The sequence below is a fragment of the Equus asinus genome, chromosome 2 (assembly GCF_041296235.1).
Source record: "Equus asinus isolate D_3611 breed Donkey chromosome 2, EquAss-T2T_v2, whole genome shotgun sequence".
Lineage (NCBI taxonomy): Eukaryota > Metazoa > Chordata > Mammalia > Perissodactyla > Equidae > Equus > Equus asinus.
In genome coordinates this window covers 99,364,011-99,391,291 of record NC_091791.1, presented here as the reverse complement: position 1 = coordinate 99,391,291, position 27,281 = coordinate 99,364,011, and the positions used below count along the sequence as shown (strand labels likewise).

Genomic DNA, 27,281 nt, shown 5'->3' with positions numbered 1-27,281 from the left:
TCCTCTCAAATGGACCCTGGAAGCAGCAGTACAAACACCACCTCACAGAGGTCCCTCTGGGCAGCTGCTAACACAAGGTGTTCAAGGCCCCAGGCTCATTTATGCACCATCACAGAGTGGCTTCTAAGGTTAGGATTTCCAGGATGTAAATTTCACTTTGGCATCTTATTAGTAAAGAAGGCAGGATAAGGCCTCTGCCAAGTGCAATGTGTGAGTGACCAGAACTATGACAGGCTTAAAAGGCCAAGACGATCATTTCAGGTATGAATACACTGACCGTTCACAAGGCCGAGGGACCGCTGCTCTACACTCGCTCCACTGTGCGACTTGCAGCACTCACTTCAGCAAGATGGTCCGAGCGTCCATTTCTGCATTCTCATCGCCAGGCACGTCGAACTTGTTGGTCAATGTGAGAGAGACTTCTGTCTTAGCCAGCGCCTCCTTGTTTGGGTCATTTAAATTGCCAGAGCTTTCTCCTGAAGTTTTGGAAGGGTAGAAAGAATCAGAATAAAGAACAGCAATATTGGAGAGGAGATATTAATACGAGTAAAAGGTAATGCGAGTCTAAGAAGATACTTGAAGAAGCCAACAGGTACACTGTGGCCAGGACACCTTTTACTGAGAAAAAAAGGAAAATATGTGCCAAATGATAAAGGCAAAGGATCCATAATAAAATCATCTCATAAATGCTTAACAAAATCATTTCAAAACTGTAATATTATGATTCTGTCTCAAAATACTCTGGTCAGGGGCCAGCCCGGTGGCGCAGCCGTTAAGTTCGCACGTTCCACTTCTCGGCGGCCCGGGGTTTGCCAGTTCAGATCCTGGGTGCGGACGTGGCACTGCTCAGCAAGCCATTCTGTGGCAGGCGTCCCACATATAAAGTAGAGGAAGATGGGCATGGATGTTAGCTCAGGGCCAGTCTTCCTCAGCAAAAAGAGGAGGATTGGCAGATGTGAGCTCAGGGCTGATCTTCCTTAAAAAAAAAATACTCTGTTCATTTCTTTTGCAGGACTTATAATTTCTAATTATATGATTTTGTGCATATATACATTTAAAATGATCTCTTCCACTAGACGTCAGTTCCTTACGGCTGGGGCCACATCTGTTTTCTCCCCAGTGCATATTCAGAGCTTGCACAGTGCAGAAACAGAGGGGGTGACAACTATCCCCTCCTCTGTCACGCTCCCCCTCGCCTCCTGGGCAGTTACGTCAGAGCTTTACCTATCAGGGACTCGATGGTGGGCACCTCGCCCAGGTCGTCCAGCAGCTCATGGATTGGGTCGTTGTGCTCAGGAGCAATGGCGTCCTGGTGATCTAACAGGAGCTGCATCAGACAGCCAGGGATCAGTTTCCACTTGCACACTCAACCCATTAGCCCTCGTCCCTGCCCACAGTGTCTAACAGCACAAAAGTAGTTAAATAACAAAGCCCCTACGTTCAAAGAACTGATAAGGCAATCCTCAGCAAACTAACCCAAACAAACAATACAATACATAAAGCATCACAGTGGCCTCTGTTGAATGACTTATGTTATGATGTATGGAGAGTAAACACTGGTACTCTCTCACCCTCACAGATACGAGGGATTTAAATGTACCTACATAAGAAAGAACAAAACCTGCAGATCTTAATATCCAAAGTCATCAATGTACCTTACAACCAGTTACAAATAACTCTCATTCATACTTTTACTTAATGTTTTCAGTATACAGTATCTTTTAATTCAGAGAAAAGTGCGCCGGATCAATGTTATCATTATCTTAGGGGCACTCAAGCAAAGCCTTTAAGATGCTCTTATCCCAGGTGATGTCTTCAGAAATGACAACACCTGGAATTTCATTTACATTTTATGTATTTCCTCATTCCCTGTTCTGTATGCTCCTCAAGGGGAAAGGAATGAGTTATAAAAATTTGGAGGGGAAAAAAGAGCAGCCAAGGGACAATCACTCTAAGGTGACAAAGAGGGAAAAGCTGGCATTCTAGATCGTGTTAGGAAAATAACACCGAAGGCCGGCGTAAAAAGAAGGAACAGTAAAAACAGTATTTCCTCAAGGCCCTGTATCAGTGGCCACAATGGAGAGCGTGGAGCCCCGCCTTGGGATTCTGATGCAGCAGGTCTGTGGCAGAGCTCAGGAACTCCATTTTTAATGAGCCCAGACGATTCTGATGCAGGTGGCCTGGGATCACTTTGAGAAACTCAGCAGACGTCGTTAAGAATAATAAGCAAAGGGAGAGAAACAATGAGGCAGATGTGATGTCAGTAAGATCAGAGGAAGGTGAGCTGTCTACCTTCCAGACACGGGGAGCAGCAGCCAGGGGAGGCAATTAAGGACAGAGCAAGGAAATTAAGCAATTAAAGAAAAATACTTACAGTGTGGGTGTTGATGATCTCACCAATGGAAATGTAGATGACTGGTTTTGTGAGGGTCACCAAGTCAGAGTACTCATCCACATTAAATTTATCCTGAAGCTCTGGGACATCACAAGCAGTCTGGAAAAACCGTCTGGAAATAAACACAAGAGTCAGACCCCAGCAAGTGACATGTGTGTGAGAAGTTGGCATGAGGACATGCCACAAACCTCTGGAGCAATGAGTTCAAACAGAAGACAGTTAATCCTAGAGAAACTGCGGCATGTTCGCTGTGCCTGATGGCCCTGGGACGCTAGTTCTAACTCTCTCCACCTAGTTTTAGTTCTACCCACAAGAACCGCTCAACCATAATTTAAAACAGTTTTCAAACACCTGTATCGTCAGGAGGACCAACTTTCTCTCTAAGACAATGGCCTGAACTCACAACTGAATGTTTAACTTACAGATATTAAAAGCACCCTCCAGTTCTTCTCTGATTACAGAGAAACATGCGCCTAAATGCAGAACCATTGTTTGTATGTTAAGTACTGTCTATTCCATAAGAATACATTTTAATAGCTCAAGAGTCCGCTTCACCATCTCCTGGAGCTCTGAGCACATCAAACAAGCATCCTACAATACGACTGTCCAGGCAGAGCTAGGTGTGGGATTTAATCTTGTCTTTACCCGCAGAGATAGACACACACACACAGAATCTTTCGAGTACTTGTCCCTTCCCCCTTACCTGAATTTCTGGTAGGACTGGGAAAGATACTCATTAATGATGCTTAAGTGAGCATTATCTCCCAGAAACATCTTATTGGAAGCTGCATGCTGGAGCATCTTTGCAATGGAGCCAAGATTTCGGCGTTGGTCTGTGGTAAGCTGGCCTCCTGCCGACAGGTCAATGATGTCAAAGGCATCAGGAGCAACAATGGCGGGGTTCATGTATCGGTAGTAAAGCAAGTTACCAATGATCTGGGAACAGATGGAAAAGAAAGATGGGTGTTAATAATCAGCCCACCAAGTAGGCCACAAATGACTTTGCTAGCAACGAAAACCAGAAAATGCATTCCTGTGAGGAAAAAATGAACGCTACACAAACACACACACGCATGCATGCATGCACGCATGCACACACACTTTCTCTCAAGGCCTGAAACTAAAACGACCAAACATCCCTTGGTTGGATGCAGAAAAATAAGAAAATGAGAACAGAACTCAAAATCACTACACTGAAAGAGCAGATTCAGAAGGTAAAAATGATGGACTTTAAGCCTATTATTGAGCGTTTTAGGGCATCCTTTATTCACATATCGTAGCAGCAAATAAGGTTGCTGTCACCCACATGCACTTTCCGTTTTCAAGTAGATGGGCTTTCATTCTAAGAAGCTAATGAATATGGCTAAAACAATCCTTAAACATGACTAATTAGCACAGTGTAATTGGTCCAACCCCCTTTATCCTCATGCTGCAGACGTCAAAGATGGACAAGTTCATGCCTCTGAAATTAAAGTCACTCAGCACACATCTCTGCCACAGAATTCAAGGATAGTCACAGCATTTCCCCTAGAGTTTCATTCAGAAAAAAGTAAAATTAATTCACCTGAACAGAAAGTCTAGAATCGAGGCCTCACTGTAGGAAAGCACAGAACTAGGAGAGAGAAGAAAAAAGCGTTCAGATTAAAAAAAAAAAAAAGGAAGGAGCATAGCCGAGTAAAAAGGAGTTAGCAGCAGCAGCCTTAGCAGAAACACTTGTGCTTGATAGAATTCACCTGCCACCAACAGAGGGAGCAATTCTTCAGCAAAAAGACAGGGCTCAAAGACATCATCTCAAGACAGGAGAATCCATCGTCTCTGCTTGTTTGATCTCTGGGTGCCATTCGAACAATACAGGAACTAGGAGAGGTGTCATTTACTATTTAAAAGCACTTTCAAAAGCTCACAATCAATGGCGAGCTACTGCCAGAATCTACCCTTTGGCCCTTATTAAAGGTCTAAGGTCATTAGGCCTAGTTTGACAACTTTTTCCTCAGAGGGCATTGGAAAGGCAAGAACGTGCCAGCTTTCAGATTCTTACCTTCAGCAGCTCATCCTCACCAGCATCGGGGAACTTCTCATGCAATGAATCCTTCAGCACTTTGGCAATGAAGCGCATCCCATAACTGTGGGAGGGACGAAACTTAAGTGAGAAGGGCCTGGGAACAGAAGGGCACTAATGCTGGGCTCTATCTGGGGTCACAGCTGATGGCACTCACGGGATTTTGTCCACAGAGCTGATGATGGCTGCGAGGAACTTGTCTGTCACGGTCCGCATGTTCCTGATGGAGTTGTCTAGCCGTGTCTTGACTTCTTCGTGAGCCAGAGCCTGCTCAGGGGTCACGTCATAGGGTAGTTTGCTGGGAAAGCAAAAATTATCCCCAACTGTGTTAGATCAAGAACAGGAACAGGCTGAGGCAGGGCTGTGTCCCTCACAAACAGAAAGACCCAGAGAGATTAGGGAACTTGCTCATGCTCACAGAGCTGGTAAACGGAGGGGCCAGAATTGGAACTCAGGTTTTCAACTGTGAATTGGGTGCCTTGAACTACGTGCCAGGCACTATGACAGGCACTTGGGATAAAAGCTATTTGAGACATGATAGCTTCTCGAGTCTCTTACAATCTGGTGGGAGAGAGACACAAACAGGTATTTGTTTAAATATATTGTCCTGTAAATAAGGAGGTTGACCAGAAGTGCTACAGGGCCATAGAGAAGAGGCCTCTACTCAGACTGGAGCAATCAAGGAAGACTTCCATAAGGAAGGGACATAAACTTAGGAAAAAGAAAGAAGAGGCTTGTAGGAAGATCAAATGCAAAAGGAAGAAGAAGGAGAAATGAGAGTGGAAAAGTAAACAGGGCCAGGTCGTGGAGACCCCTGTTAGAATGCTAAGAAGTCTGGACTTTCCTAGAAGCCCGGGAGAGCCATTAAAAAACAAGAGCTCTTGGGCCGGCCCTGTGGCCGAGTGGTTAAGTTCATGTGCTCCGCTGCGGCGGCTCAGGGCTTCACTGGTTCAGATCCTGGGCGTGGACATGGCACCACTCATCAGGCCATGCTGAGGAGGCGTCCCACATGCCACAACTAGAAGGACCCACAACTAAAAATGCACAACTATGTACTGGGGGTCTTTGGGGAGAAAAAGGAAAAATAAAATCTTAAAGAAAAAATTTAAATTAAAATTAAAAAAAAAACAGGAGCTCTGAATTTTGAGGAAGATTGCTCTGGCCCACATGAGGAATGAAGTAAAGATGGACAGAGATGGACAATGACAGACTAAAGAGATAGGAGACTAGTGCCACAGTCTGTTCAAGAAATGATGACGGCATGAACAAGGATGCAGCAGTGGGGAGCAGAGATAGATCCGAGAGATGCTAAGGAGACACAATCAATGGGACCTGGTGACCCTTTGGAACTGGTGAGGGAAGTTACAGTTATATACAGGAATTGAAGTAAGAGGAGCTGACAAGATCAGTCAAGGAGAGGACACTAAGTCAGAAGAAACTGACAAGAGATAGTAGATGTGCCAGAACATAGAGCCTATGTTAACTGGGAAGAAAATAAGGGTAAGAGGGAGGTGCAAGACAAAAATGAAATGAGGGGTCAAGGTTCTGGTGCTTTCAATGAGGCCAAAAAGTAGTAGTGATTCTCTTGGGTTATCTGAGGGGCCCAAACCCATCACAAGTGCCCTAATGAGAGAGGCAGAGGGAGCTTTGGGACACACAGAAGAGGAGCCAGTGTGACTTTGGAGGCAGAGACTGGAGTGACACGGCCACAAATCAAGGAATCTCAACAGCCAGAGGGAGCACGGCCCTGCCCACACCTTGATTTCAGCCCAATGATATGGGTTTTGGATTTCTGGCCTCCAGAACTGGGAGAGAGTAAATTCCTGTTGTTTCAAGCCACCGAGTTTGTGGTCATTTGTCATGGGAGCAACAGGAAACTGATATAAGCAGATAGAGATACAACTCCATTTGTCGTACCAGAATTACAAATATAGTAAGACTGCCAACAAGAATTCAGCAAAAATCAACAAAAGCAGTCTGTGAAAAACTGGCTGCATGAAATTTATAAGAAGGAATGTTGTATATTTTATTACTTGTAAGTTATGTGCTATATACATCTTTCATATCAGTAGCATTTATAACTTTATGTGTATGACATTTTTTAAAAAGCAGTAATGAGCAAAGGGAATAAAAGTGCTCAACTCAATGGCTGAGTCAGAGAACAGAATATTATTTCTAAGATTTCAGAGGTGACCATTCCCAGAGGTGACAAGGCCCCAGTTTGTCATGTGTTTGGTGGCTGAAGCTCAAGGATCTGTGATACTTACACGCAGGATGGTTTCACCACACCAGCACACCTCCCAGTTATCAGTATCAAAAAAATGTATTAAAATCAATTCCTACTTTATGAAGAACAAAATAAGATAGTTTGTGATAGACACCCAGTATAAAAAAAGCGTAAAATGTCTATGGGAATTTTGATCTAAAAATGACTGACTCGACAGAGAAAGACAAATACTATCTGATTTCACCCAAGTGGAAGATAAAACACCACCACCACACAAACACGTAGATACAGAGAACAGACTGGTGGTCACCAGAAGGGAAGAGGGGTGGGGAGGGTAAAAGGGGTAAAGAGGGACATTTTTACAGTGACAGGTGGAAAGTAGACTTTTGGTGGTAAACACGATAGAGCCCATACACAAGTTGAAACATCATGATGTACACCTGAAATTTATATAATGTTGTAAACCAATGTTACCACAATTAAATAAATAAATAAAATAAAAATGACTGACCCATAGACCATCAGAAGAAATATCTTAGCGCCCTTGAGCCAATGTCCACGGGGCTGTCATCCATGCCCCGATTTGCATGCAAAACTTCCTAGTCAAGAACTGCAGCTGACAGACTGCCTTCCTGGATTTGAGCCTCAGGTGTGCAGGTCAATGTAAAAATGGACTTTTCATCACATCCAGCAACGATCTAAGTCCTGGCGACAGACTACTACATTACTGAGAACAAAATCAGGTGCCAAATGATTCCCGAGAGGGGATAAGCCCTCTCTAAGAGTCAGCAGACTGCTCTGCGCTCTGTCTGGGTACACCTCTCCCTTTGCCTCGTGTCCAGGTACCCGAAAGCAGAATGACGTAGAGCAGCACAACTCCAAGTGTGGACCAGTGCCAGTCTATGGATCAGCCCAAGATGGGGTAAGGAACTTGAGCCAGAATGTAATCAGCACACTGCTTCCTTCATTGACAAAGTCTTGCTATGAAAAAAACATCAGCTGAACTAAACAGTGTGCTTGGTGACCCAGGGGATTATCAGTCACTGGTCCACAGACCCCACGTGGAGCAGCAACGGTACAGAGAGCTACTCCTCCTCAGCTCCACGGAACTTCCTGCGTGCCCTGGCCCTGCTCCACAACAGCAAGAAAACCCACCAGAGGTTAAGCTGCTCACACCGCCACTCCTCACGCAAGCTGGATAAAACCAGAAACATTCCGGCTCTCTGAACTACATTTTCTGAGCATCACCCATATTCTATTGACACACTTTTGCTTCAGATGAGTTAATGGCGGTGGTTAAACTACGGTCCTGGCACAGAAATCTGAACTACGTTAATTCAGTTAGTTCAATTCTCAGTATCCCGGGCAGCTCACGGGATTCCAGGGCTCCTCATTCGCCCCACACCACCTCCTCCTTCCTTTAACAAAACCCAGCCATCCCTTTCAGGGCTGTGCGAGTCTTCCCCCCCAAGCGCACTCCAGAGATGCCAGTGCCTTCCAGGGCCTGGACTCTCCCACGCCGCTTCCCCTCAGAGCGTTCAGACGTGAATACTCTGCGCCGAGCTCTTGGTGACGCTGGCCCCACCTCACCCTTCAGGCCTCGGCCAGGTGAAATTCCGCCTGCTCAGAGAGGCTTTCCCTCACCACTCCATCCAAGCGAGCTCCCTCTTGTATTCTCCAATACAGTTCCCCACAGAAAACTCTCCTCAGGGTAATTTTATTTTTAGGCACCTGTTTGTTGTCTCTCCCACACAATACACTATGAACAGAGGGTACGGAGCAAGTCGATTCCATTCATTATTGTATGTTTCATTCATTACCATATTATTAAATGTGCATCTAACACAGTGCCTGGCACATAGGAAGTACTCAATAAATATTTGCTAAATAAGTGAATAAATTACCAGGTCAAAAATTTAAAGAAGTGGTTTCTAAGGAAAAACTATTTGAATAATTATTAGTTTATAAACCAAAAGTTAACTGCTTAAAAAAGAGAGAAATAAAAAGGTGTTGTGGTTATCATACCTTGCCTCTCCTGTCTGAGACTCCATCTGATTGACCCAAGACTTGTAAATATCCACAGGGTCAGTCTTGATGTTGAGAGATTTGTCATCCATAATTTCTTTCACGACTGGGGCCAAGATCTGTCTCAGGGCATTCTGGCCCCGGGCACCACGGTTGAAACTTACAACCATCTTAATGACTGTAGGATTTCCTGTCACAATCTCTTGAATCTGATCTACTTTTGACCTATAAAACATCAGATACAAAATCAATTAAACTAATCACAGACTCTATCAACTTAAAGATCCATCTTACTTAAAAACCCCATTTCCTAGAACCATAAATAGTTGGCAGAAAGGGCTATATGCTCTCTTTCTAGAAACATCTCCCAACACTCATCTGCCCACAGGACCTTCCTGCTGTTGCAAACTCGACCATGGGAACACGATCGGGTCCTTTATTAGACAGAAACGTGGAATCTTCACGTTTGGATCAGCTTTGTAAAAACTGTATCTTAATATAGAATGCTCCTAAAATTAATTTAGCAAATCTCTTATCCCATCACCTCCCCAGAAGAAGCAATACTTCATATTAATTAGAAAAGCAGACGCTTCTTCAAATCCTTCAAATTCTGACAGGCCGAAATTTCAATCTGCGAGCATGTCTGATAGGGGGAAGGGGCCCCATGCCCTGCAGAAATCTGTTCCTACTTGATCTCCTCCTGGAGCGCGGTCTTAAAGAGCCGGAGGAGCAGGTACTCCTCACGCTGGTTGGATGCGTAGTTGTAGAGCGTGAAGATTACCGAGTCCATGAACTTGGTGGACTTGTTCTGGGGCATTTGAAAAATCAGCTTCGCCAGGTAGGTGGGGTTGGTCTGAAATAAAACCAAAGGATAAGTAATTTCTAGATAAATATTTGTGCCAGCCTTTATTAAGTTTTTTTTTTTAATTGAAGGATTAGAATACACACAAGCAATAAAGAAAAATAAGACAGCCCTTTGCTAACCCTTCAGCGGAAATCAGAAATACTTCCATAGAGATCTACGGGTAAGGTTTTCTTGTGGAAAAGTAAATCAGCTAAGGTTTACAATGCCCCTTCGAGGTGCCACTCACCTGCAACAAATAAAACAAGTGTTGATAAGCTTCCAGTTTCTCTCTCTTCTCCTTGCTCAAAGCCTTCAGACCTCCCTTCTGTTTGTTTAGCATCATCATGTCAGACAACTGCTCCTTATTTTTTTTGGTAAGTTTTTTACTGTGGGAAACCACATCCTGTAAACAAAAACATATACATAATCAAAAAGTTTTCAAACACGAAACTCTGGGCACTGTGGAAAGGTCTTTTGGCACCTAAAACCTGCATGAAGATCCATCGCACCGGAAGGTCCCCATTAAACATTCTAGAATCACCACATTGTCTCCTATTTTCAGAACACAAATCAAATCCATTCCTTACTTCCATCCTCCTATAAAGAACCCGAACCATAAAAATGTCCACTGACTCAGGAAACCAACTTCTAGGAATCTATCTTAAAAACAAAGTCTTAAATACAATAAAAACTACTTGTACATTAAGACATTAACTGCAGTGTTATTTCTAATAATAAAAACTTGGAAAACAAACTAAATGGCAAACAGTTGGAAAAAAGAAGTAAATCACAGAATTTTTTCTAATGAATTATGCTGCCATTAAAAATAATATTTATGACTACTTATTATAGGAAAGCACCTTATCCTCTATTATTAATTTAAATGTAGGACAGAGAATGATTGCGGAGTGGTAAAATTACGGGATGATTTTTATCTTCTTTTCTCTATTTAAAATTCTGCTAGTAAATTATTTCATTTCTTATATAACTTTTAAAATATTTATGGCATTGATGAGAAAAAAGTCAGCCTCTACCCTCCCTGCAAGTCAGGAAAGGTGAGCTGGGCGTCCCAAGCAGGACAAATGCCCCAAGTCCTATGCTGGCACTGGACCATACCTGCAGTGTAATTTTATTTTTCACCAGCAGTCCAATTTTGATATCCATGAGATTGAGGTCATTCTCCAGCTGTTGATTAGAACGAATAAGCGTGATGACCTCTTCTCGCATCTTCATAAGATCAAGCTCCTCTTGAAAATCCTGGTCACTTTGGTCGAGCAGGTGAACAAATTTTCGGACCACAACCATAGGAGGATCCTCAGCATTAACTGACGGAGGGAAAAGTATGTGTCAGACAAAGAGCAGAATTCCCAGAAAAAGTTCTACGTCTCATGAAATATCAGCGTTGTCTTGAAAAAACAGCTCTATTCACACATAAGACATTTGCTTATTTTTTGAGATGTGCAAAGACAACCACCAAGTGCAACCCTCTCGGTCACGCCATTGCCACGAATGACAGTGGCCAACACAGCAAGCAACAAGACAGCTAGCCACAGGTGAGCAAAGGGGCTTAAGTCACGAGCAGCAGCCCACCCCCAAGCCTTGCCTTCAGGACAAGAAAAGAGCTCCGTGAAGAATACCCAGAACCCGATGGCTCTCAACTCTTCTCTGCTGAGCCACAGTTACTCACTGAGAGTCTTGTAGTCGTCACGAGCTTTGTTTGCCCGAATAAAAGCCTGGATTTTGATAATGTCATTTATCTGAGGAATAAAGAAGAAGAAATTTCTTTGTTCATTGGTCCACCAAAAATTAGCAAAACTGACTCTACTGGTCCTGACTAGCCAAGGGTGCTTACGTGGTCTCGGAAATACTGCAGGCGATCTCGATAGCGCTTTCTGGCTTGATGCATCCTCGCCAGGGACTGGATCTGTGGAAAAGGGATCCTGCAAATCAGAAGAGTCCTCCATCCCAACACACGTCACACTCACGCCCCACACGGAGAAACCCTGCTCGCGCCAGCATACCTTGACAACTTCGTCTTTATGGGAACGCAGGTAAGCTAAACGGTCTTGATAAGCCTTCTTCTGCTTGTACCCTCTCCACTGCGACTGAAACCATCAAACGTTACGGTTGACACATTATTTCCCAAGGATCAGAAGAAGTTAAAAAATCCCATCTCGATACATTATCCAAGTACAATTCAGGATGAAGCTTGAGAAACGACCCTGTCCACCAGTGACAGGGGAATGGGGGCAGGGTGCTCCTCCACCGGGAGAGCACAGCGGCTAACTCTCCTGACGTTAGCACAGCACTTCCTACCATTGAAAGCACACACATGAATTCTCTTATTGGCTCCTTACAACAAATCAGGTGAGGAAGAGAAAGATTAGTGTCCCCATTTACAGATGAGGAAACCAACTTAGGGAGGTTCACCACTATTTTACAGTGGTGGAGCCATAACTCCTAACTCAGAATTCCTTTCCGTGACATTGTGCTACCCTGTCGGTGAAGCAAAACCACAGCTGTTTCCCTCAATGTTCAAATCTGACACAAAGGAACAGTCTTAGAAGACAGTGAAGTGCTCAGGAACTGCCACTGAGCAAGACAACTCACCACTAAACACCATTAGGCACACTCTGGTGACGAGTTAGTAAAGAGGAAGAGTTTGTCAGAAAAAGGACGAGACTAAGAGGTCAGAAGGCAAAAAACACACACAGACGGTTAATCCCCAGAGCTGACTGTTTATTAGGCCCGCTCTAGAAGCCCACCTGCTGTCTGAATAACGGACTCTGAGATACCTGAATGCAGGTGATGGCAGGGATCTGCTTCTTCAGGAAATTCATCCTGGATCGGAATTCCTGTCGGACTAAGTATCCACGGCAGCAAGCCTGCAGCTTGGTGATCAAGCCTTCGTTGGCCAGCCACAGCTGTTCTCGGTTATACGCAGCAGTCACCCCAGAGATGGAACTCTGGAAAAGCATTTGGTCACATTAGAAGACAGACACTGGTGGGAATCATCCACAGTGCACAAACCAACCCTCCCTGCTTTCTAACTCCGTACACACCAGATCTTTGGCTAAGCAATGGGAATGAAGACCTCAGGTCTATTTTTCAGGGCCAAGTTGTTCTCACATCCAAAAGAAAAGGTCATAAACAAAAACCTGATCTTCTTTTACATCCTATGTTATCTCCCTTACCCATTCACCTACCCAGCACTGACTGTGCCACCAACTGTGCTTGCTGACCTGGAGTCACTGTTGATGAGAAGACAGCGCGACACGTGCCAACACAGCGCTGGGTACCAAGCCCCAGAAACCCCTAGAATGCCACAGAGGAGGACAGTGCAGGGGAATGGCCAGATTGCAAATGGTCTGGAAAAACAGCCTAGAGTGTCTGGACTGTTACTATAGGCACTGGGAACCAGCAACTTTCAAACGGAGGAATAAAACCAGCAGATTTATTTTAGAAAAGCAGCACTATGAGCAGAACAGCTGACAGATTAGCATGAGTGGGTGAATCAGAATTGAAACAAGCAGGTCAGTGGGAATGCTGTTACTGTAATCCAAGTGGGAGATGACCTGGGCCTGAGGGCGGGCAGCGGTGGTGAGAAGGGTCGGTGAGAACGCCTGGTTACCCACCTAATATCCACGTCCCCCCTTTTCCTTGGTATCAGGGCCTTGATTTTTCTTCTGGGCAACAATGTGTGCAGTTAAAAGACAACATGAGCTAGGGCAAGCTCACACAATGTAAGCAGAAGTCGTCTTGTAAGACCTTTGGGAAGGCTCCTAGAGAGAGACAGGCAGCACCGTGCCTTTTTGGCTCTTCTTCCCTTCCTGCTTCCTGCCTGAACTGCTAACTTAATGGCTTGAGTTCCAAGCTGTCAATTCTGGATGAGAAGGTGACCTTGAGAATAGAAGCCACATGCTAAGAACGGCAGAGCAGAAAGACAGGACCCTTGGAGAGATGATATCATGGAGCCACCACACCTTCCCTTAACGGCCCAACTCTAGAATTATACATGAGAAGAGACATATACGCTTATAGACTATTTCAGCCTCTGTTTTTCCGTCAAACTGTGTTTGAGGCGTCTGCTGGACTTCTAGACTGTAAATGAAAAGGCAAATCTGGTGGTGAGGAGAGGGACTCAAGTCTGGAGGTACATGATTTGGGATTCACCAGCACCAAGGTGAGGGCTGGAGCCACAGCCTTGAATGAGATCACTGAGGAAGAACGTGTAGAGGAAGAGAAGGGGCAGGGGAATCCTGATAGAATTCGAGTGGACGCAGAGAAAAGGCAGGTAGTGAGAGAGATTAAGGAGGAGGAGGGCCAGAAGAGAACTGCACTCAAGAAGCCAAGAGTTGAGGGTTTAAGGAAGACGACACATTGAGAAGTCAAATACGATGAGAGCTCTTAACTGATTTTGGCAATTAAAAGGTGTTTTGGAATAGTTAGAAAAGAGACTGAAAATGTAAATTGGGAGAGATTAACAGTAGTTGCATGTAGTGAGGAGTCAGAGCAATTGTTCGTTTTTCCTTTTTTCTAGATCATCCAAATTTTCTTTATTAAGCACATAAGTTATCTGACTTAATTCTACAATCTAGCTGTGTTATGAATTTAGGCCTTAGTTGCTCTCCCAACCGCTAGAAAAAAAATTACTCAAAAATAGTTAATCATATAGCCTTAATTTTAGTCTAGGGCTTCTGACCACAGGCCCTGTTCCTCCTAACTCTTATTAGCTCTAAAACACTCTCTCTTAGCTGCTTGTTATGTGAAGAATGTGACCGACCTGGATCTCCTCCCGCGAAAGCTGCATGGAATTCTGCACAAAGTCTGCGGGTTCATCCCATCCTCCGCCTTTGGTCTCCAGGTTGTGGTAATAATAATAGCCGCCTTTCACCCAGTGCTTCACCCACTTGCTCTTATTATCTCCTAGCAGAAAAGAGAGGGAAGATAAAGAAACCCAGAGCCACACACCCCACACTCATCTGGCTAATACTCCGGGATCATTCTGGTCAGGGTTAGCAGTCTAAATGAGGACCATTCCAAAAACCTGTTCCTTGGATCTGAGGGTGAGGGGGCATCTGAAGTCCCTCTTAAATTACGGCTTTGTAACGTCCCACTTAGCTCACTTATATGTATGTTATAAAAAAAAAAAAACCTACGAAGTCCAGCTGTGGAATTAAACTTGACTACCTTTGCTCCTCCCAAAGTCCACATCTAAGACTGCGTGTGTCAGAAAACTGGTCCGATAAAGATTTGCAAGCATTCAGCTGCTCCAGTTAAATAAAAAGGCCATGAAATGGGATGAAAAATCTTACCTTTATTTCCTTCTTTTTGCAGATAAACTACTTTTAACTATCTATGGGCTTAGATAGTCAGAACTACTGACATCCCATGAAGGATCAACAGTCAGATATTTTGATCTTTCCTGAATTTTCAGAAAATTGACCTTTTTAACATAGCTGCCTTCATGGGGGAGAAAAAAGAATATTTTCAACAACAGGGATATTCTCTCCTTAGGGTCTTTAAACTAAGCCTACATACTGGACTTCTATACTAAAGTCTGTCCCTTTCCTCTACACCTGTCCGCTCATATATTCATATATCCAAGTTCTTATTTTCAGGGCACATATTTACTTTCCCACTAACCCACCTGCTGCCAGTTTTTTCTTCTTGGCTTCGGCGAGGTCACTCTGGTAGGTTTCCCCACACTCGGGGATGACTCCATACAAGCCGACGTCAGGTGAACGAAGGGCACTCAGTGTTTTCCCAACGTCGCCGCTCTCAACTGCCTCATTAATGGCAAAGATTCCTAAGGCAACTATCCCAGAAGAGAGTTGTTACCAGAAGAGTTTAGAAAGTGTCTAAATTCACACACTAGTTCACCTACTATACCTACTGGCAAACTGTTCCCACATATCTATCTTGGTCAAGCTGAGGAGTGACATGGAGCCCCTCGCCACCCCCACCCTCCAGCAAAATAGAAATAAACCCGTCGCACGTACACCTCTGTGCTTCCTGGGAGTCTTTGTTGGACTGCCAGATTCCACCTTGAATCTCATCCAACCACAGCACTGCCGACTCATCCTGGGTCTCCTACACACATCAAAAGCAAAACGGCGGGAGAGTCACAAAATCAGGGTACGTGTGATGCAGGGGGCTTCTGAGACTCAGTCAGATATGAAGGAAAAAGCTTCAAACATATCAGACATGTGGAACAGTAAACTGGAAGAAGTCAGGCATCAAAAAACTGGTAAAACATTACAAGAGAAATGCCTCAGATGTAGGTGATGGATACATGAAGATGAATTCAAGTGGTTCAGGTCAAGAGCAGCTAGAAGGGGCAGAAGGAGCAAACGGGGAAGGGGCCCAGGGACGTTAATAGTGTGGCAAGGGCCATGATGCGTACATGAATTTGCAGTACTTTTTAGAAAGCTTCCTTTGCCAATGTATACAGAGGAAGTTAATATTCTCTGTTTTTAAGACTATCAAGACTTTACCACATGTAAAGCCAGGAGTCGCCACAGGCAAGCTAAACTTATCACCAGCTTATATTCTAAAACCTGAATGTTAAGTCAGTTCTTGGGAATTTAAAAACACATTTGCACACAGAAACATGACAAATGGTGATTAACTTCCTCAGCATGATCAAGAAAAGTCTCTCTAGTTCATAGTGTAGTTTGAGGTGAATACTGGAGACAGAGTGAAATAGAAATGGTGGCTTATTTCCCTCTTCTAAATATGGTCTTAGACGATTTTTTAAAAAGCAACTTATTGGTGATCATTTGCTCTGAAAGGCATTCTAAACAGATTTGGATTAGCAGAAATATCTTTCTCTAGCATCTTCCAATTTCCAAGAAACTGGCTACCACCCTCTGAGCCAGGGACATGGCTTATGGATTGGCCCCGGGTCGTCACTAATGTTAGGGCTAGGCAGCACAGTTCTCCTAAAAGTCAGAGCTGGAAACCACTCTGACACCAACTTAGATTTCAGTGGTCAAACTGAGGTTATATAAACGTCGACTATCTCAAAGAGCGAGAGTCCTTTGTTTGTTAAGGTGTCTCCAAGGTCTTTACAGAAAGCATCAGTTCAGTAGACTAGTGTGGCAGTCTTCTCCAGAAAAGGTGAAGCACCTCAGGTCTTAAAGTGGCCAGGTCGACAAGAGTCATGCTTGAGGCAATCTTGGCAAACCCAACAAAATTAATTGCTCCTGAGGCTTATGCTAATAGCGATTGGGATAAACAGCAGCTCAAAAGTTCATTTAGACACTGCCTGATGTAAATATAATTTGCCAGGGCACCAATGAGGCAACTGGGATCAGTCACTCTAGCTGTCGTGCCAGACAAGGCAGGGTCTGGGCTTCGGGGCCAAGTGGAAAGTTTCCTTGCCGTCAGCAGGCCCAACAGTTGAGTCGCAAAACCTCAGAGGAGCTTGGCTTTCCTCCCACGTCATAGTGGAGAGGGACACAATATTTCACTCAGCAGAGCCAAGCAGCCACAAATGCCTGCAATTTATAAAGCGCCCTGATGACAGGCTAAGGCCAAAGGAAGGCATCTAAAATTGAAAGCAATGATTTCTCTCAAACGCAGAGTTTTAGAAAGAAAGATCATTTAAGCAAATTATGGTAAGTGCTGGGCTTACAATCATTAAGAGGCACTGTCCCAATTTTAAGGAGCTCACAGTCTTGCGAAAGGAAAAGAGTAAAGACATAAATAGAATGCAAGAGTAAATCACCCAATGGCTGCAGAACTTAGCATGTTCCTGCCACTAGTCACTTTCTGTTACTGAAAATAGAAAATGGCCAAACAGAATCCCCCAGAGTCACACGAATAAACACTGGAAATGCTAAGCAATAGTTCTAACGTGAGACAATACAATGAGTCAGCCACAGATGTGCAACAACTTAAACTGAGAAGTCATAAGCTGGAGGGCTGAAGGTACAGTCTCCAAGAAAAGGAGCACAAAAATCCTTGCATCAGAAAAACAGAAATATTTCCACAGAACCTGACCATTTTGGGTTCACTTTTAAGCTAATCACACATCAGAATCTCTGAGAAGAATCTACTGTAAGCAAAACTGGGAGGTTTAGCACAAGCTTCCTTGCTTTCAGAGAAAGGCATAGCTTATCAAGAATTCTGACCATTCAGAGTTCTGTCTTCTCTGTCCCATGCAGACTACAGTAAATAGATTAAAATTAAAACGTTCACACACAGTCCCCTAAGAAACAAGTGACGGAGCTATAGTATGAAAGGCAAGAAAAAGAGAATGGATCAGTGTCCTAGATGTGTCATGGAAAAATGATACAGAAATACCCCTCACCAGACTGAAGGAGGAGACAGATGACATGTATCACCTCATCCCACTGCAAGGGAAGAACAGGTCCTCTCTGCTCCAAATAGACTGAATAAGACGACAAACCAAAATCCTCCTGTTAACGTTTGCTCTGAAGGGATCACCCAAGATTAACTCAAATCATGAGCAGAGTTAAAACCCTGGGCTAGATATTGTGGAGAATATTGAGACAAAACAGACTGAATATGAAAATATTATATAAAATATAGTGAAATACTGCCCACTAATAACTCTCACTGACACTTAGAAGCACACTGACTGCATTTCAGAAGAGGTGAAGAGATAGGGACCAGAAATAGGAACCAAAAAAGGAGTGGGCAGTGCTTGGAGGTAAAAGAGGTGAAGGAGCCACAAAATACAGGGAAAGGAAAGGAGAAGGGGTGAAAGAATGGCCATGATATGTGTATGGGGGTGTGTGTGTGTATATTATATATATTAATGACAGGGATACGTTCTGAGAAATGTGTCATTAGGTGACTTTGTGTTTTGCAAACATCATAGAGTATACTCTCACAAACCTAGATAGTATAGCCCACTACACACCTAACCTATATGGTACTAATCTTATAGGACCACTATCATATACACAGTCCATCGTTGGCCGAAATGTTGTTATGCGGTGCACGACTCTGTGCGTGTGTGTGTGTTAGCCCTATATTTCCACAGGTGCCACACCCACAGATTCGACCAACTGTGGACTGTGCACTATGTTTACAATCTGAGGTTAGCTGAACCCTCCAATGGTCCTGGAAGTGATCTCCAGCGGATCCCAAGGGGTGACTGCATACGGAAAGCACAAACACACAAGCCTCTAAAGGACACTTTTCACCCCTTAAAACTTCCTTTCAAAAGTCTCTCCTGTTGGGGCTGGCCCCGTGGCCGAGTGGTTAAGTTCGTGCGCTCCGCTGCAGGCGGCCCAGTGTTTCGTCGGTTCGAATCCTGGGCGCGGACATGGCACTGCTCATCAAGCCACGCTGAGGCAGCGTCCCACATACCACAACTAGAAGGACCCACAATGAAGAATATACAACTATGTACCGAGGGGCTTTGGGGAGGAGAAGGGGAAAAAGTAAATTAAAAAAAAAAAAAAAGTCTCTCCTGTTATATGTGGCATGGTTTGTGTGTGTGATGATACATATAAATGTTACATATATATATATACACACACATATTACATATGTATATGAGATATTTTTCTATCATCACACACAAACTGTGCCACATATATATAAACCATGCCATAGATACACATAAAAACACATATATTTACATGTACTGTATATATAAACCATGCCACACGTACCATATACACATGTGAACACACACATCCCTGAATCTATACAACATATTTATCAACTCCCAACATAAGCCCTGACCAATCAGAACGGACCAGAGTCCTTATGGCCCCTGCTAGTTTAGATATTAATCCTTTAGATGCTGCACAGCGAAAGCTCAGGAAAAGAACTAGAAGTGAGAGTGGCACAGATTTGGGAAGGTTGGGACAGTAGCGATGTACCAAACAAAAGTATTTCAATATTCTAATAACTGGTACAGGTGTGCTGGTGCATACCGGCTGACTTTAAGCTACACACAAGCATGCATATCCCTGTACACACACTGCAGGGTAGGCACAAGACAGATTTAAAAGTCATTCATATTTGTAATTATAAAATGGGCTCCTTGAGCATCTCTGATATCTGTGCCTTGGCATTCAGACATTACTACCCAGTGACTAGTAATCTACTTTTAGCAAGTATTCCAAAGGCACTAAATTTAAATGAAGAGAGAAGTGACATCAGCGAAAATGGTAGAGGAAGGACCTCGGAAAACCCCCTCCTACATAAAACCAACAAAAACACCAGCAAAAATCATCAGAATCAACTTTCTCAAAACTATGGAAATTAACCAAAAGCTCGCAGCAATTGGAGACAGTTTATTCAAGAAAAAGAGTTGAATCTCAGTAGGAACAGTGAGCTTTGCAGCACTTTAAAGTGTCCTACTCCCATTTGTGCTCCCTCCTGCCACCCAACACACACACACCTCTTTCAAAGCCCTGTGTATTCCCAGAGAACTGTCATTAGTTGACATGTTAGGTAGTTTCCTGGAAGACCACTGACCTGACTTAGAGCTTGCCCAGTGCCAACAACCTTTTCTCCAGGGGAATTTGTCAAAAACAGAAAGAGGTATCTGTTTAACATCACAGATGTCTGGGGCAGTGGATGAAAATTTAGACAAACAATAGGCAACCAGAAAAAGCTTAAAAGGAAAAGCTGGGGAATGAGACATCCACAGAGAGCTTTGAAAAGCTCTGACATTCCTGGGATGGCAATCTAGAAGGCCATGCTGCATGTGCAGGCTGTGCACATGCTCAGAAACAATCTGATAAGGCTATAAACTCTCACCTCTGGCTGACATAGAGGCTCTGGGCGAGCACAAAGTGAAGGCTAAGGCAGAACTGTAAACTGCCTGGCTGAGTGTTGAAGGCATGCCCCAACATGCACATAGGCCCTCAGCAAAGGCTGGGAGCTTTACTGGTTCTAGGCATTTAGAGAAATTTCTATCTAATCATTAGCTGACCACTAGGTAACCAAGCAGAGACACACATGAAAAAGAATACAAACTTAATAGAATCAAAAGTCACTAAACAAACAACAATAATAACAAACAAGGACAACGATAAACCCTGAGGAGGGGTTAGAATCTGATTTCCAGAGTTGCCCCATTAGATTATTAAAATGTCCAGTTTTCAACAAAAAATTACAAGACATGCAAAGAAACAAGAAAGCATGGTCCAAACAGGAAAAAAGCAGATAAGAGAAATTGTCCAAATTGAACTTGGTAGACAAAGACTTAAATAAGCTATTTTAAACATGTTCAAAGAACTTAAAGGAAACCATGTCCAAAGAACTAAAAGAAAGTATGAGAACAATGTCTCACCAGATAGAGAATATCAACAGAGAAATTATTTTTAAAAGAAAAGGAAATTCTTTATTGCAGCACTGTTTACAATAGCCAAGACGTGGAAGCAACCTAAGTGTCCAGCAACAGACGAATGGATAAAGAAGATGTGGTACATATATACAATGGAATACTACTCAGCTGCAAAACAGAACAAAATCATTCCATTTGCAATAACATGGATGGACCTTGAGAGAATTATGTTAAGTGAAATAAGCCAGCGAGAGAAAGATAATCTGTGTATGACTCCACTCATACGAGGAATTTAAAATTATGGACTAAGAACAGTTTAGTGGATGCCAGGGGAAAGGTGGGGTGGGGGGTGGGCACAAAGGGTGAAGTGGTGCACCTACAACATGACTGACAAACATTAATGTACAATTGAAATTTCACAAGATTGTAACCTATCAATAACTCAATAAAAAAAAATGAGAAATATAAAATAAATAAATAAATAAATAAATAAATAAATTCTGGAGTTGAAAAGTACAATAACTGCAGTAAAAAATTCACCAGAGGGACACAGCATATTTGAGCAAGCAGAAAAAAGCATCAGCAAACTTGAAGACAGGCCAACTGAAATTATCCACTCTGAGGAACGGTGAAAAAAAGAATGAAGAAAAAAGGACAAAGCCTCAGAGACCTGTGGACACCATCAATAATATCAACATACGCATAACGGAATTCCCAGAAGGCAAGGAGAAAGAGAAAGAATACTTAAAGAAACTCTAAATAGACCTATAACAAATATAGAGATGAAATTAGTAATCAAAACACATCTTACCAAAAAACACAAAACCAAAACCCAAAAACCCGTGACTTCACAAACTCTTCTAAAACATAGAAGAGGAAGGAACACTTCCCAATTCATCCTAAGAGGTCAGTATTCACACAATACCAAAACCAGACGCAAAGAAAACTACAGACCAAATTTAAATTAAGATCTTTCGCTTGCTAAATTTGGAACTCAGATGATTTTTTTTTCTCTCTCTTTTTGTTTTTTTTTTTTGAGGAAGATTAGCCCTGAGCTAACTACTGCCAATCCTCCTCTTTTTGCTGAGGAAGACTGGCCCTGAGCTAACATCCATGCCCATCTTTCTCTACCTTATACGTGGGACGCCTACCACAGCATGGCTTTTGCCAAGCGGTGCCATGTCCGCACCCGGGATCCAAACCGGCGAACCCTGGGCCGCCGAGAAGTGGAACGTGTGAACTTAACTGCTGCTCCACCAGGCCGGCCCTCAGATGATTATTTTTAAAACCACTCCCAAGATGGCTCAGAGAAACTTAGAAGCAGAGCTGAGGCCTAAAAAAAGACAATTTTACCTAATGTATAGTTTACGTAGCCAGGCCTGGCAGTCAGTCTCAAGCAAATTTTTCTCTAACTCTCCCTTCCCTTCACCTTTGATGAACTCTCAAAAGTTATTCCACAGCAAAAGGAAATGCTTCAAACTCTAGTCACATCCTCTAAAAGTTTAACTCCCATGACCCAAACAACAGGTCAGGCTCACAGCATGAGCGAGAGCAGGTACAAGTTACATAATCAATCTCCTTTCCTTTTTTAGACGTGGAACCCAACCTAGCTCATCCTCTCAAAGCCCACTCCTCTGTCAGTCAGATATAAAACTCCTTCTGGACTTACATGGCAACAAAAACAAACACCACTGTCACTGGCCTACACAGAGTCACTGCAGTCAGGCTCCAGGTTAGAGATTTGGAATCAGGAGAAACAGAGCTAAAGTTTAGGAGTCTGTATTTTGAAAATGACTTTTCAAGTGTTCTAATGATCAGCCAAGCTTGGGAAGCTCTGATCCAATAAATTGATATCAAAGACAGACCTCCTCTCACACTTCCCTACGGCCAGCTGCTTCTCATCTGAGTAAGTAGAATCATTTGATCCTTTGTCTCAATTTCCTGGCTACAAAACAGAGGAGCTGTGATTCAGCCCACAGCACAAGATCAACTGACATCCTGCACAATGATGTACTTCTTAAACGAAACCTGGTACTTGCTACATTTACATGATTAGGACATGGCAACGTCAACTACTCTCATGACAACGGAATCAAGGGCGATCTGTCAACATTATATTACCCACAACTCCTCCATCCCTAACCCAAATGTACTGAGCCCATCTGGGTGTCAGTGCACAAAAGCTCCAGTAACACAAAGCCCTGGTCTGGCTTCCCAGAAAGAATCCGATGCCCTGATGAAAGAATTCCCCTTAGCTCTTCTGTTTGCAGCAACAACCTCACTGTAGGGATCTTCTAAGTCAGAAAAGAAAGCTGTGACCCTCTCTACCCAATTGTTGTTAGTTAAGAACTTTAAAGGAGATCAATTTTAATTACAAAAACAGGTGTCATGATGCTTAATCACAAAACTAATATCTGAGGGCCTACGACATACAAGGCAATCCCTACTCCGGACCAAAAGAAAAGGGGATAAATCTTGTCCATTTCCCCAACAAACTAGCTGAGGGCAAGACAAACTTTTTAAAAGATGCGTCTCTGTTACCATTACTTTAGGAAACTTTCATGTTCACAGCAGCATTATTCCTCAGCCATAAAGTAGAAACAACCTGTGTGCCCACCAAGTCATGAATGGACAAATAAGATGTGACACAGCCACACAATGGAATATTATTCAACAGTAGAAAGAAGTGAAGTACTAATACACCCTACAACTGGGATGAACCAAGTTAAGTGAAAGAAGTCCGTCAGTCATAAAAGACCACATATTGTATGATTCCGTTTATATGAAGCGTCCACAGCAGGCAAATCTGTAGACAGAAAAAGTAGACTGATGGTTGCCGAGGGCTGGGGAGATGGAGGGAAAATGAGGGGTGACTACCAATGGGCACCAGCTTTTTTCGAGGATGATGAAAATGTTCTAAGATTAATAGTGGTGATAGCTGCACAATTCTGTAAATAGACTAAAACCATTGAATCGTACATTTCCAAATGATGAGTCGTATGGTATATGAATTTTATCTCAGTAAAGCTGTTATAAAAAAAAACTTCATGGCATTATTCCCTAAAGCTTAACATGTATGTAGTCTCTATGACCCACAAAGTCCACTTCTAAATGTATAGCTAGTAGCAATGTATACATATATTTACTAAAAGACATACACTAGAATGTTCAATGTTCATAGAAGCACTATTTGCAATAGCCATAAAGTGAGAAACAATAAAAAATTCACCAATAATAGAATATACAACCACACAACAGAATAGTACACAGCAATGAGAATGAACAAACTATTGTACACGCAACCACATGGATGAATGTCACTAACATTACGTCAGGCAGAAGAGTACCTAATGTATGAGCTCACTTAAACACAGTTCAAAACCAGGCAAAACCAACTGTGGGGTCAGAAATCAGGAGAGTGGTTACCACCGGATTGGGTGGGTGGGTAAGGATGGAAGGGGAAATAAGGGGGGTTCCATCAACGCTTTTTATAATCTGAGCACCAGTTACACAGGTATGCTCACTTTGGAAAACATATACAACCGTATACTGACATAATGTATGCACTTTTCTGGATCTTATATTTCAATACAGAATTTATTTAAAGAGACATAAGACATATTTCTACAACAAAAACAACGAAGAATAACAAAAAAGCCTAATGTGTAAAACAGCACGAGCTTCTGGAACTGTGTCCCTCCTGCGCTCTGAATCTACGGGTGCCCAGGAGACAGTCAATGGGTGAACTGAGACAGGTCCCTCCCTCTGTCTTGCTTCTAGGAGGGATGAAGTTCTCAGAACAGAAAGGAACAACTGCGCGCCGCTCACCTGCGCCTTCTCTCTCTTTGCTCTGATGAGCGTGTCTTGGTAATGCTGGGCCACTTCTGCCAGGACGCCCTCGAGCTTCGCCGCAGGAATCTGCAGCGCCTGTAGCGTCTTTTGGGCATCACCTTCATCCAGGGCTTCGTTGATTAAACCAATGGCTAAAATCCCTAAATAAGAGGGACAAAGGTTGTTTTCTTAATTAAGATATTACATAAACAAATCAATCTTTAGGCATGCTAAGCAGTCATAAATCCACCCAAGGGTCACCATGATTCAAACTACAATCTGTCACCCATAATATCAAGCAGCATAAAATTTTCTTTTAATTTATTGTTTGTTTCATCTAAACTCCCTTGTATCTATATTCCCACTGAACCCTCAAGTCCTTTTGTTTTATTTTTCATTGCTCTAACCTAAAAGTGACAAGGATTTTGATGAAGCTGGCTTTTTGATGAAGTATAGCTTTCAGGTACATTATAATGTATAATCAAAACCATGCTTGATTCACAAAAAGTCAGAGTTCAAGGGATCTTCAAAAGTCACCTAAGTCAACGTCTTCATAAGAGAAAAGACGAGGCTTAGGGATCTCTTCAAGACCACACAGCCAACAAGCGGCAGATGAGGACCGAAGCCCAGGGCTCCCCGTTCCAGGGTAAGGCTCTTCCCACTCCATCAACTAACTAACTCAGGAGATACAGACTAAAACTAGAAACGCTCACACCTCAGGGTCTTAGGCAATGAGGCCACTTCTGTACAGACTCTGTTGTATAATAATAAATTTAGCTGGCCTTAGTCCCTGGTTCCTGGAAAGGAGCCTCTGAACCCTTGGAATTTCCCAAGTGACAGGAGTACCCCTGTTATTCATGGTGGGCCCCTAGGACCACACCTGAGTTTACACTAACCAGGTGACTCCTGGTAGGCCCCTGGGTAGTTTCAGGATGGGGGCTGGCTATGGTGGAAGGACCAACCACAGGATTAGAAGACAGGGGCTTTGAGCCATGTGATATCAGCCCAGCCTCCCTATCCAGGGAGAGGGGGCAGACAGGAAATTGAGTCCAACTACACAGGCAGTAATCCAGTCAATCATTCATATAAAATGAAGCCCCAATAAAAACTCTGCATATGCAGAGCTCAGGTGAGCTTCCCTGGTTGTGATATGCATCAATGTGCCAGGAGGGCAAAACATCCTGAGGACACATAACTTAGCATTTGGGACCCTACTAGACATTGTCCTATGGGTCTCCTCTTTTGACTGGTCCTGATTTGTATCCTTTATAATAAAACTATAATCACAAGCATAGCACTTTCCTGAGTTCTGTGAGTCATTCTAGCAAATTATTGAACCTGAGGAGGTAGAAGGAACCCCAGAATTTATAGTCAGTTTTCCAGAAGTATGGTAACCTGGGACGTCTGGAGCTTACGGCTGGTGCCTGAAGTAAGAGGAGTCTTGTGGAGGACTGTGCCCTCAACTCACGTAACATGATCTAACTTTAGGTAGTTAACGTCAGAACTAGTTGTTATAACACCATTTAAAAATAACAGATAATGTTCAATTCATCTCCTGAAAAATTTAGTTCTTATTACATACAGATCTAATTATAGCAGTTGCCTGGTGTTTTAAAAACAATATCCAACATTAGCTTTTTGAGTTATATATATTTTTTTCAATTTCCAAAAATCCTTCCAGGAGTAGTGTTTAGCACCAGTTCATGGAATCACACTATCGTTAATTGTGACATTATTTGAGGGGATGAGAAGTAGATTACTCACTCTCATGTTCCTCCTGCACCACCAGATTCACGTGGTCCACACAAGCCTGGATGTCATTCCACGTAATAAACTTATTATTCTCTGCATGTGCCTGAGCTTTCAGTTTCATCAACTCGTCAAGATACCTGCTCCATTCCAACAGAAAAGAAAATGAAGTGTAACGTGAGAAAAGGGACCTGCAGGATTGCTATGGATGACAGGAATGAGAAGACCTGGGGCAGAGCATCCAAGGATCAAAGATGCTAAGGCACTCTGACAGTTTGATACATTCGAGAGGCCAGCTTCGGGACTGAGGAGTCACCTTAAACAAAGTGTAAAAATGCAAAGATATCACTTATTCTTAACAGCCTATTACATGTTGTAAATTCCAGGTAAGACTAACTCTAGAATCAGGGGCAGCAGCTCAAGCAATCCCGCTAAAGACAAGAAAACAAGGCATATACCACTAATAAACACAGACAGAATGACAGATCAACAAGTCATCATTCAGTAACTCTTCCGGAAAGTATTCATTTAGGCTAGGCTTATTAATTGGGGTTAGAAATATTAGGAGAATGGTTAATGGGGAACTGGACATTTTGATAGTGCAAAAGGCGTAAGAAGAGATTGTGTTCAGGGCCAGCGCCGTGGCACAGTGGTTAAGTTTAGCGCGCTCTGCTTCGGGGGCTGGGTTTGCGGGTTTGGATCCCAGGCGCAGTCCTACACTACTTGTCAGCCATGTTGTGGCAACGATGCACATAATAAAGTGGAGGAGGACTGGCAAAGATAGTAGCTTGGGGCGAATGTTTCACAAGAAAAAAAGAGGAAGGTTGGCAACAGAGGTTAGTTCAGGGCTAATCTTCTTCAGCAAAAAAC

General features: G+C 43.2%; 1 protein-coding gene across 3 annotated transcripts in view; it reads right to left on the bottom strand.

Moving 5' to 3' along the window:
- Positions 1-27,281, bottom strand: part of IQGAP1 (IQ motif containing GTPase activating protein 1) — a 94,142-nt gene that overhangs the window by 15,401 nt on the left and 51,460 nt on the right. For all 3 annotated transcript variants that reach the window (XM_044760976.2, XM_070494839.1, XM_070494841.1), the window contains 19 exons: positions 26,427-26,551; positions 24,660-24,823; positions 15,553-15,643; positions 15,201-15,368; positions 14,334-14,476; positions 12,346-12,516; positions 11,572-11,655; positions 11,403-11,474; positions 11,238-11,307; positions 10,667-10,875; positions 9,798-9,953; positions 9,396-9,559; positions 8,707-8,931; positions 4,612-4,752; positions 4,434-4,518; positions 3,099-3,331; positions 2,375-2,507; positions 1,225-1,327; positions 341-476 (listed from right to left, as the gene is read on the bottom strand). In XM_044760976.2, coding sequence (XP_044616911.1) covers positions 341-476; positions 1,225-1,327; positions 2,375-2,507; positions 3,099-3,331; positions 4,434-4,518; positions 4,612-4,752; positions 8,707-8,931; positions 9,396-9,559; positions 9,798-9,953; positions 10,667-10,875; positions 11,238-11,307; positions 11,403-11,474; positions 11,572-11,655; positions 12,346-12,516; positions 14,334-14,476; positions 15,201-15,368; positions 15,553-15,643; positions 24,660-24,823; positions 26,427-26,551 — 2,673 coding nt within the window. The remainder of the gene's footprint in view (positions 1-340; positions 477-1,224; positions 1,328-2,374; positions 2,508-3,098; positions 3,332-4,433; positions 4,519-4,611; positions 4,753-8,706; positions 8,932-9,395; positions 9,560-9,797; positions 9,954-10,666; positions 10,876-11,237; positions 11,308-11,402; positions 11,475-11,571; positions 11,656-12,345; positions 12,517-14,333; positions 14,477-15,200; positions 15,369-15,552; positions 15,644-24,659; positions 24,824-26,426; positions 26,552-27,281) is intronic.